At 53.4% G+C, this 11,548-nt stretch overlaps 2 protein-coding genes across 3 annotated transcripts; both read left to right on the top strand.

Annotated features, from left to right (window-relative positions):
* Positions 1-117: 117 nt before the first annotated feature.
* LOC146333890 (U6 snRNA-associated Sm-like protein LSm7) lies at positions 118-4,779 on the top strand. Of its 2 annotated transcripts, none has more exons than XM_084825009.1 (4): positions 118-629; positions 2,367-2,457; positions 3,024-3,095; positions 4,066-4,779. In XM_084825009.1, exons 1-4 carry the CDS (start codon positions 564-566, stop codon positions 4,206-4,208), a joined length of 372 nt encoding a protein of 123 aa, XP_084681135.1. In that variant the 5' UTR covers positions 118-563; the 3' UTR covers positions 4,209-4,779. The 2 variants fall into 2 exon arrangements, with proteins under 2 accessions (XP_084681135.1, XP_084681136.1); XM_084825010.1 differs by lacking the exon at positions 118-629 and adding an exon at positions 654-692.
* Positions 4,780-6,840: 2,061 nt separating this feature from the next.
* On the top strand, positions 6,841-11,343 carry LOC146333889 (kelch-like protein 23). Its single transcript, XM_084824889.1, is given in 3 exon segments — positions 6,841-8,317; positions 9,712-10,132; positions 11,009-11,343. Coding segments are annotated over 3 exon segments (1,644 nt in total). The 5' UTR covers positions 6,841-7,407; the 3' UTR covers positions 11,322-11,343.
* The last annotated feature ends 205 nt before the right edge of the window (positions 11,344-11,548 follow it).

Here is an 11,548-nt window from a genome sequence, read left to right as displayed (position 1 = left end):
GGCTACTTCCGGCCCAGGCCGGAACGAGCGGCCGCTACTCGGCAACCGGCCGGAAGCTGCGCCCTCGCCCGCCCCCGCGCGCTTCGCGGCCTCGCCTTGGAGGCGGAGCCGGCGTTGCGGCGGGCCCGCGGGCGGCGGAGCGGCCCCGCCCTCCCGAGGGGGCCCGGCCGGCGTGCTGGGCGGCAGGCCCGCGGCTCTGGCTGGGGCGCGCTGGGCGCCGCGGGCCTCGCTCCGCCCGCAGGCGCGCCGGGCCGGGCTGGGAGCCTTCGTCCCGGCGCGGAGCCCGCGGCGCGGCGGCGTCCCTGGGGACGCTCCGCGGGACTGGCGGGCCAGGCGCTCCCTGAGCGGGCTGTGGAGGCCCTCGCGCCCGGCGCCCGGCGCGGCCCGCTCGCTCTGGGTCTCGGGGGGAACAAGGCCGTAATTCAACAGCCTACGGAGGCGGCCTGAGGCGGAGATGGCCGCGGAGAGCCCCGTGGGGCCCCCGAGCCTAGCGGCGGCAGCGCCCGGACCCCGAAGCCCTGAGGGTCTGCGCGTCACTCTGCGCTTTGCTACTGTCTCGTTCTATGGCGCCCGCGGCTGCCGGAAGGGCGGGGCCGGCAACCCAGTCGCAGGCGGCGATTGGAGAAAAGGTGGGGCGGAAATGAGCGAGCGGCGAGGTCAGGGGCGGGCCGCCTGCGGAGAGGAAGATGGCGGTGAGTGTGGCGGCGGCGGCCCCCCCCGCTCCGCTCCCCCCCCCCGCTCCTGCGGCGGCGAAGAAGGGGCCTGGCAGACCCCTGCCCCAAGGGGCTCGCAGCAGAACCCCGCGGGGGCGGAGGCCGGCCTGGCCGCGGAAGGGCCCAGGCTCGGCCCCGCCCCCTCCTCGCCCGGTAGCCCGGGGGCCAGGACCATGAGGCCCGCGGGCCGGCTTTATCCGTAGGGGAAGGGCAGAAGCTCCCGGCCGATCCCGCGGCATTTGCGGGGAGGGCTGCGGGAGACTCCTGCTGGGGGCCCTGCAGAGCCGCTGCTGCCAGTCAGCGTCGGCAATACTGGGCTAGCCGGACTGAGGCCCTGACTCGGCACCGGGCGGCTTCCCACATTCCTTTGTTCCCGGCGTGGGGGGTCTGGCTTGGTTTCGGCGACGTCTGATGATCCTCGTTAAATCAGACCTTTTTTGGGAGCCGTGAGAGCTAGAATCTTTATCTTTAAGGGAGGGGCTGTGGCCCAGTGACAACCCCGGCTTTACACGCAGAAGGTTTGATCCCCGGTAGCAACTCCAGGTAGAGCAGCTGGGAGGGACCCCTCTCTGAGATCTTGGAGGGAGAGCCACTGCTGCTTGTCAGTGTCAGCAGCCCTGGGCTAGGCAGACCAGGGTGGGGGGCTGGCTTGGTGTCAAGCTGCTTCCTCTGGCAGCGCCTCCAGTGGAAAAGACCTCTGGCAGCAGCCACAGGAGGGCTGGGGAGGAAATCCACACACCCCCTCTGCCTGACACCTCCAGGAGGGCAACTGCTATTGGGAATGGCCTGGACTGGTTTGGTGGTCCAGTGGGGGTAAGGCAGGTTCATCCATTCATGAGCAAATGGCCTGCGCTCCCCATGCCTGCGCTTAGCTGCCAGCCCCATAAGCAGAAGATCCACTGTGGTGTGGCGGTTCCAGTCCGGGGCTAGGGAGACCTGGGTTGGCCGTGAAGGATCATGTACATGGCCTTGGGCTCTTTGGAGGAAAGGCGTCATATAAAGAAACAAACGAGATCCCAGGTGCAGTCTCTAGCACAAAGAGAGATGCTGGGAACACCTCATAAACCAAGCAGTTGTTGTATAGCAATTAATAGCAATAACTAGAGAGAGAAAATAAAACCACCACAACAAATAAGCTGTTGTCCCCAATCCATTATTTGCCAATCTAACAAGACATGCATTAAAAGTTTTCCTGCATTGTTTACACTGTCTGTTGTGGCTTTAAGAGTTGGCTGGACCCTTACTTCTGGTCCTCCTACTCTGCTGGGAATAGCACTGCCAGCCCCTCTGTCCCACACCAGGGTGGAGTCAACTGTTAATCCTTGTTGGAGATGCTTCCATAGGAGGGATTTCCTTGCTCTGGGGAGGGTTAGATAACATAGAAATCTGCCTTGTACAGAGTCAGACGCTCAGTCCATCTAGCCCAGTATTGTCGACAAACTGGCAGCAATGGCTCTCTGTGGTTTGAGGCAGAATTCTTTCCTAGCTCTCCCTGGAGATGCTGTCAGGGATTGAACTTGTGACCTTCTGTATGCCATGGGGCTCTGTCACTGAGCTACAGCCCTTCCCAACCTTTTCCTTCTCCCAACTTACAGTATAGCAAGCTGGGTGATAAGCTCATGCCAGCCCCTTCCTTTTCCTGCTCTGATTTAGGACAAGGAAAAGAAGAAGAAGGAGAGCATCTTGGACCTTTCCAAATACATTGACAAAACCATCCGTGTGAAGTTCCAGGGCGGCCGGGAAGGTAAGCCACGTCCTGAGCTGCTGTCTCCTTTGCGCCTCATCTCTGTCCCATGGAGTTGGTGCCATGATACTGTGCACGTGACAGCCTGTCACCATCCAGATCTTGCAGAGCTGAAACTCCAGAGTCTCTTGATGATGGGTTTTCAGCAAGATGTGTAGCTGTTACAGTAGATCACCACATAGCAACTAAAACATTGCAATGTCAGTGGCAAAATTCAGTTGATCCGTTGCAATAAGTGCTATTAAATAGCCAAGGAGATGAATGATTTTACCTAGCTCCTAAAAGCCATCTCATTCTAATTCAGTTCCAGTGAAATGGAATTAGAATTGGGGGATTCTTTGTCCAGCAAAATTGGGAGCGGGGTGGGGTGGGGTGGAACTTAAGCATGTCCTTGGTGGAATTCCTCAGTCACCCTCTGGCATCATCCTACTTGCCCAGCTTTTTCGAATAGTTTGGGAATTGCCAGTCTGACATCTAGAGCTTAATTTAATCACCACAGATTGCTCCATTCAGCCTTCAGGGAGTTACTGAGGGCTCCTGATTTTTCTCTTTTCTTTTTCTAATAGCCAGTGGTGTCTTGAAAGGGTTTGACCCGCTACTAAACCTCGTGCTGGATGGTACCATTGAGTATATGAGAGGTGCGTATAGGACTCCGTGACATGGAGCGAATGTGTGGAAGTAGGAGCCGTGGTGTCTGAGTGGGCTGCCTCTGACCCTGGACTCTGGCTGATGCTAGCCGATAAACCTTCCCCTCCCTGAATTTGTCTCTTACCCTGTGAATGAGAACAGCACAAGAGCCCTGCTGGGTCAGGCCAAGGTCCTGGTTTCAACAGTGGCCAGACAGATGCCCAGCTAAGAAGCCCAGAAGCTGTGCAGGAGAGAAGTGCTCCTCCCCCTCTGTTTGCTGCAAGCCATTCACTGATGTTAAGGAAATATCCAAGGCAGGTTAGGTTGAACAGTCAGAAATTTATTAAAGCACATCACAGCTGTGGGAGAGACAGTCGAGACTGCATCTCACCCCCACCCCAAGAAACAGGATGCATTTATACAGACTGAAAGCTGGAGAACAAAGAAAATACACTGCGCATGCTCAAGAGCTAATTTAGCTCAGCAACAGCCTTATCAGCACAGCTGCCTTACCTTTAGGGATGAGCTGCTTTGGTGGATAGGGATTTCTTGCTTATATTGAGGAAGTTACAATTACCTTCTCACACATTCTCTCAATCCCATCAGGCACTTTGCCTGAACCAAACTACTTACAAGTCAGGCCTACCTTCACACAAATCTACTGCCTCTGAACATGGAGGTCCCATTTAACTATTATAGCTAATAGCCCCTGAGAGAGACGTCATGATGATCTCCACTTGCCAGTGGTAACCCTGTTGGCCTTGCTGATCACAGAAGCCTCTTGCCTTGCTGAGGGATGGTGAGCTGCAGCTCATGTTGACCTTTGAATGCATAAAGAAATTGGAATGGCTGAACCTCTGCCTTGCAGGGGGTGCCTTTGCCTCCTGCCCTCTTGGCTTCTTCCAGCTTTGCATTCGGAGGGTAACGGAGCATGTCAGTGGGGCCCAGTTCCGTAACTCTTTCTGGGGGTTTTCCTTTCAGATCCAGATGATCAGTACAAGCTCACAGAGGACACCCGTCAGCTGGGACTGGTGGTCTGCAGAGGGACCTCTGTTGTCCTCATTTGCCCCCAGGATGGGATGGAAGCTATTCCAAACCCCTTCATTCAGCAGCAAGATGGGTAGCCTTTTCTGGGGGCTGCTGCTGAAAGCTTAAGAGGACTGGAAAGACCAACATCGCCTGAGAAGAAGACCCTTTTTGCAAGGGGGAATTATTTTTTTACGTTTGTTTTATACAGGAGAAGGACCTTGTGTGTTTTTACTTTGTGGTTTGACATGCATTGCAAAGAGGAGGTGTGCTATGCATCACCTTGCAGCTGGGAGATGTCCCAAGCCCTTTTCAGAAAATTACCTCTTGCTGTAAACTCTGACTTGAGCCAGTGAAACAGTGCGAGAAGTTTCAATAAAGAATTACACAGAAGATTCTTCAAAATTCTTGTTCTTTCTCCTCCTCGCAGCTCAGCTTGCTGTGTCTGCCCAGGGCTTCATTTTTTTCTGTTGACAGTATCTGCATTCCTTTCTTGGGACGGGGTATGGGCTGGGAGCATGTTTCTCCACAAAGTGTCAGGAATGTTGATGAAGTTTGTGCAAAACCTCTCCACTTCCCAGGTGGAAAATTTATTTCTTTTTTAAAAGAATTCCTCTCTGGTAGAGAATTTCTGAGTTCATAAATAATAAAACCTATCCAAAAACTGTTCCTATATGTGCCTGTGGTTGTAATGCTCTGGAATGTGAAAGCTATCAGACAGAGGAGAGCTACACACAGTCTTAATTTTTGACGACACAGGATGTAACTTTTAAGTCCCCATTTGTACAAACCACCAAATCTCTTTGGACTTGTTTGTGTGAATCCTTTGGATTCCTGTGGCACAGCTGGAATTTAGATACACCAGCTTTTTTATTGAAAGACGGACCTCTAGAGCTGGTGCGGTGATGTGATTACGTGTCCCATAATGACCAGCACTCACAGTGCTTGTCACTGTCTGAATTTGAACTTAGTCGGATGCCTTTACCTGGTTTGTGCCCCAGACCTAAAATGCTGTGGAATTAACATTTCCTTGTGATGTCCTGTTTGGGGGCAGGGGCTGTCGGGCCTCTGCTTCTTCCTGGATGTGGAGCAGAAGAAGGCCAAATAAAAAGCTGGCTCAGAACCAATACCAAGAGGGAAAAGGAGCTGAGAACCCTCTAGCTGCTGAGCCGGAGTTTAGCAGGGAGAGAGTTCCTTCTAGGAAGAAATGGGGGGTCATCAGCCAGCCTTCCCCAACCCAGGGTCCCCAGATGTTGCTGAGCTACAAGGCAGCCATCCCTGACCATTGGCCATGCTGGCTGGGGATAACGGGAATTGTAGTCCAGCAACATCTGGGGAATCTAGGCTGGAAAAAGCTGCTGTTCCCTTGTGCCAATTCAGATTCCAGTTGGGGGGCTCTGGTGACAGCCGTGCCTCTCAGTAGATTTTAAAAAACAGCCCTGCATTTCTGGGAGAAGGCTAAACTAAACCCATCTCTGCAAGCAAAGAGTTTTTTTTGGTATGGAGGAGAATTCATAATTCCCTGTGCATAGAAAATAAGCATAGCAGGGAAAGGGTTCAAAACTCACCTCCTGGCACAGGAACCAGAGGGGCTGCACTGTTAGCCTGTTGCTGCAAAACAACCAAGAATCTTGTGCCACCCAAAAGGCTAGCAGATTTATTAGAGCAAGCTTTTCTGGACTGTAGCTGCATCTGACAAAATCTCACGCCATGATTTGTCGATCTGATGCACTAGTTTGATTTGTGTGGGAATTTTTGCCTTGAAAAGTGGAGCGTTCTAGCATGTGGCCGTCCCTCGCCCTCTACAACTGAAGCAGTGCAGAACAGAGCACCACCACCTAAGCCAGCATTTCTCAGAGGTCTGGCGTTTACCCTGTGTGCTTCTAACCTTTATTCTGTGGTCTCTCCCCGCGCCCCCTCGGCATCATCTGTTCCACAGCAAAGCATGCTGAGATACTGGCAAACCATCCTGGGAGTTGAAGTGGCTGCGCAGCACCTCCCTGCAAAGACCTCTGCCCCTCCTCACCAAGAAACAGCTGTTCCCAAATCAGGTTGAGATGACAGAGCCAGGAAGAGAGCAGCTGCCCCCTGCCCCCCCATGCATCCAGTTCAAGGTGAATGTGTTCCACCTGTAGCAGCCATATCGGGGGTCAGACTAAGTAGCCTCATGCAGTCTCATGCTTCATGTTCTTGCTGAGCTCTTCCTTGAATATATTGTTGTAAGCTGACGAGACACAGGAATTCCTTGTCTTGTCAAAGGTCATACAATTGTATATCTTGTTCTCCGCTGTTCTCTCCTTATCATGGCTACCCTATAACCCAGTTCTTGTATTATAAACAATGGTGCTAGGAGAAGAAATGTTGAGGACTGCAACCCCACACGGGAGAGAGAGGAGGAGCCGTTTCATATGTGTCACAATGTCTATAAAACCAATGTGCTGATGTATTTCGGGGCTTCTCGCTCTTTGGAAATGATTCCAGCCTTAAGCCCGCGCGTTAAATAAAGAATCTCTTTTTCCTTCACTCCGTGGTCTCTGACTCTGGGTTCTACAACACACCCACCCAAATCATGCCGTGTTGCCTTCAGTGGGCAGGTGTGTGGCTGGAGAGAGGAATTTCAAACCGTGGATTGAATCCAGGTGGACAGAAGGGTGCTGCTCACAGAAGGTGCCTCTACCCAGTTCTTGGTGTCACATGACAGCTCACCCTATTCAGCGGAGTCCCCCTGACCTCTAGCATGTTCAGGGGGCTGGAGGAAGGTGCCATGGCAAGCAGTAACTGGGGCTACCACAACTATCCTAGCATGGCTAAGCAAACCAACACCTGTAATGGGACAGGAAAACAAAGTCCCTATTCATGCCAAACAGAAACAGTCAAGCTTTCTGAGAAGTTCTGATTTGGTGGTTTCCTACTGAAGCCTCCCTCTTGGAGTGTTCTGGAGACTGCATGTTCTCCCACTGCTTTCTGCATGGCACCATTCCTGATGCCAGGTCTGTGTCGGTTTATCCTTTTGCATGCAGACAAGTCCATCTTTGGCAGTGATAGGGTGTCTCACAGATGAGCATTCGCCTTCGACATCTCTGCTGCTACAATCCACTGGAAAGCAAGCTGTGAACAAGGGAGCGGGGTGAGAGCGGCTAGGCATGGGCACAAGGCGGGCTCTATTTTTAGGGGCAGACTCACTGCTATATCGGTCCCATGCTGCTGCCAGTCGTGTTGCCAAGGGCTCTGTGGAAGCCAAGAACACTGAGCAGTGGGAGGTTTTAGCTGAGCACAGCCGGTTCCTATTCCGCTCGCATGGACCACCTGGAGGAAGCAGCAGTTCAGGCAGACCCAGACGGCGACGCAGTCCTGGAAGTCGGAGAAAAGCTTTTCCCTGTCAGCAGGTGGGCGCTAGCCTGCCACAGCCGCTACTTCGAGGCCATGTTCTTCGGGGGCACCCGGGAGCGCACCCAGCGGCATATCCGGATCAGGGGGGTTGAGGCCGCACCGTTCCAGGCCCTTCTGGGCTTCACCCGGACGGGCACCCTCCATGTCACACGCCACAACATCGCCAGCCTGCTCGAGGCAGCTGACTTCCTCCAGTGTGACAGGGCCAAGAGGCGCTGTGAGGCATTTCTGGAAAGGGAGCTCCACGTCTCCAACTGCTTCAGCCTGATGGCCTACGCCCAGCAGTTCGCCTGCACGGAGCTCCGTTCTGCAGCCCTCTGTGTGGCCCTGACTCACTGGGCCGATGTGGCGGCCCTTGAGGAGTTCAAGGAGCTCCCCAAGGACACGTTGCTGGGCCTGCTGCGGAGTGATGAGCTCTTTGTGGCACGAGAGGATGTTGTCTTTGATGCAGTGATGCGGTGGGTGGCCACGAACCCAGCGGGCCGGGAGCAGGACTTCTTGGAGCTGGTGGGACTGGTGCGAGTCCCCTTCCTGAGCCTCTCCTTCCTGGACCTCCTGGTGAAGCGCAGCAAGCGCCCTGGGCAGGACGTCTCAGCTCAGCTGGTGAAGCAGCTGGACAGCTGCCCACCCCCCAGCTGGAGGGACGTGGCACACTCCCCCTGCACTGGCCGGAGCTATGATACCCTCTACGTGCTGGCTGGGAAGCACGACAAAGAGCAGCAAGAGCTCTTCCAGTTTCTCCCCAAGACTGGCGCGTGGCAGGCCTGTTCTCCGCTCAAGCGCAAGAACCTCACCCAGTATGCTGTGGCCGCAGTAGGTAACTCTCCTGGCCCGGGAGGAGGGCAGCCGGGGCGCCCACCCTGCAGTCCAGTTGGCCAGGAGGGGCACATGCTTCGTATCCAGGAGAAAAGAGCCAGGAGCAAATGCCTGCTGTGACCCTGGCCTGTGATGCAGGAGTCAAACTGTGGTAACTCACTCCAAGGGGATTAAATTGCACTCTGTACATGCTCAAAAGCACTCTTTTCTTTATCTTTTGTCTTCGAGCTAAGCCCTTGGCCATACTAAGGAAAGTACTTGGATGCCAAACTCCCAGTCCTTTCCCCCCAAGCACACAGCATTGCTGGGAATTGCGTTGGGATCTCCCTGAGCTAAGACTTGCCCCAGCTTAGCCCTGTGGGGCCCTTTCCATTGCCAGAGCGAAGCAATCTTAGGGCTTAATGGGAAGAAGAGAGGTCCTCTGAACATGAGCAGAGTGGATTCTCTTCACCAGTCTATAACCAGAGGCTGGGATTCTAAGCAGCAGTGGGCCTGGCTTAAAGCACAGGTACGTTCAGAAGAGGATTAGACAAACTGGAGGAGGGGGAGGAGAGGTCTCCTGACAGCTACTAGCTGTGATGGCTAAAGGTCATGAGCCGACTTCTGAATACAAGTGGCTGAGTGAAGCCCCAGCAGGGGAGGGGGCTCCCTCCACACCGAGCTCAGGGGCTTCCTGGAGGAATCCAGTTGGCCAGCACAGGAAGTGAGATGCTGACCAAGGCAGACTTTTGGTCTGATTTGTCAAGGGGTTCCTTTTGTGTCCTTATTAAAAGAAGATTAGGCAAAGGAAGAGAAGAGGTTCTAGGTGCTGGGGCAAACAGCAGGGCATGGCAGCTGCCATCAGGACTGGCCCATGGGCTTCTCACTGGGCATATCTGGCTGGCCACTGTTGGAAGCAGGATGTCGGGTTACATGGGCCTGATCAAGCAGGGCTGCTCTTTTGTTCGCTGCCGCCTCCACTGCTCATTCCCTGCAGTGACACCGGTTTCATTGACTTACCATGTTTCTAGCAGGCCGCTCCACCGTTTCAATTCACAGGGTGGCTTATAACAATAATGCAAGATTGTTCTTCTTTCTGCTTGGAATGGTTTGTACTGTTGAATGGTTTGTACTGTATTTTTTAATATTTTGTTAGCTATTCTGTTGATTATAAATTGTTTTTTAAAAAGAGACTGATAGAAATAATACACTTGCACTGGGTATGCCCTGCTGTTATAGCGTTAATAGTTGATTTATCAGATGAGCTGTAGTGGATTAATTGATCTCATAATGAATTTGCACATGGGTAGCAACAATAAGTGGCCATTTTTCCCTGTAGAAGAGGCGTTCAGATTTAGGAAACCAGGATGGTGTGTCCTCCTCCTGCATGCAGATGGCTTTGTGCTCTGTCCGCAGGCAACTTCCTCTTCGTGACGGGTGGATACTTCCGGGAAGAGTTTTTCTGGTCCAGCGTGGACTGGGTGTTGATCTACAACAGCTGGGATGACAGCTGGCTGGAAGGTCCCGCCATGAAGAAGGCTCGCAATAGCCACTGCGCCGTGGGAGTCGGCTTCCACCTGTACGTGATGGGCGGCAGCACCGAAGAGGGCATCACACCAGATGTGGAGCGCCTGGCGCCAACAGATCCTGCATGGGAGAGCACAAAGCCCCTGGTGCACCCCGTGGAACGCGCTGGGGCAGTCAGCGTGGGGACGCGAATCTATGTGATCTGTGGCCTGGATGAGAACGGAGACGTGTGCCGGGCGGTGCAGCGGCTGAATGTAGAGACCGACGTTTGGGATGTCGTTTCTTTCTCCCCACTTCCTAGCTGAGGCTTGTCACAGCTTCCTTGTGCCATTCTGGTGGTTTTGCTGGGAGACCTATGCCTGACCTGTAGGCTCCTTTCAGAGCGAAAACTCTTGGGATTCCTTGTGGGCAAAGGAGGGAAGGGGAGATCAGCGCAGAAAAGAAGCGAAAGGTGCACCAGAAATGTCTTATTTAGCCCACATGTTTTGACTTTTCTCAGGTGCATTATAAAGGTAAATTCCACACTATCAATTTATAGACAAGATAGTCTTACAAAATAATAGGGTGCAATCCTATGCATGCTTAGTCCTACAGCTCCCAGCATTTCCTGGCTAGCGTAACTGGCTGGGGCATGCTGGGAGTTGTAGGATTTTTTTTTTCTGTCTAAACATGCATGGGATTGTGCCCTCAAAGACTGAGATATATCATAAAGATTGAACATGAAAAACAGCTGTGCAAAATAACACGGCCTTTGTAATGGAACATGGACATTGTTGTAACATGGCTATAATAAAACCAAATCCTGTTTCTCTTAAAATAACACCAAGGACCAAGTTGATAACACCAAATATAGAGCATTTCAGCAAACACACCGTATGGCTTAATTTGTAAAACCTTTTGCACAACATGATCAAACGTATCGTTATTAGCCCTCTGCAGCTGACTTCTCTTAGGGTTAGCTGTGCTGGCTGGGGAATGCTGGGAGTTGTAGGACTTTTTTCTGTCCAAACATGCCTTGGATGGCACTCTTAAGTTCCGTTGTGGGGCAGCACCAACACTCAGGCTGGCTTAGGGTTACAGGGGCATTGTTCCATCCCACTGGCTTTCCATGGAATACCTCCAGAGTGCTTTGGAGGGTTTTCCCTTCTGGCCCGAGTTATGTTCTTCTCTTTCCTCCTGCCCTCAGGTATGACCTCTGTGTCACAGCACTGAACGGTGCCATCTACACCATCGGAGGGGGTGCCTTTCGCTTTGACATGGACACAGGTGAATGGACACCAGTGGATGAGGAGTGCTTGACTGGGAAGTTCTTTAAGGGCTGCGGCACAGCAAACGGACGGATTTACCTCCTGGCGCAGAGGCAAGGGAACGGGGCCATCCCAAACATGGTGATCTTGGACCCCTATCTTGACCTGTGCCAGGAGGTGGACAACAGACTCCCCTGCCCCCTCCCCATCCATGCGACCGCCTCCATACGGAGATTCGACACGTGGGCGTGATGGACACGTCGGGGTGCGCCCAAGCCCTTCTGGGAGAAAGGTGCTGATGCAGTTTCTATGGCTGCCAACTTTGCAAGAGTCCAGTTGTGTGAAACGCTTGCAGACAAGCAACCCTTCAGCTCTCAAAGTGGGAGCAGCCCTCTCTCTGGGATCTCGAAAGGGAGAAGGGGGGATCCGGCTGCATCCAGGTGGTGTCAGTTAGCAGCTAGCCCGCCGTGAACAGCCTC

This window comes from Heloderma suspectum, chromosome W (genome assembly GCF_057233095.1).
Source record: "Heloderma suspectum isolate Gila_16-S chromosome W, 16-S_ref, whole genome shotgun sequence".
Taxonomy (NCBI): Eukaryota; Metazoa; Chordata; class Lepidosauria; order Squamata; family Helodermatidae; genus Heloderma; species Heloderma suspectum.
This window is presented reverse-complemented; position numbering and strand designations above follow the sequence as displayed.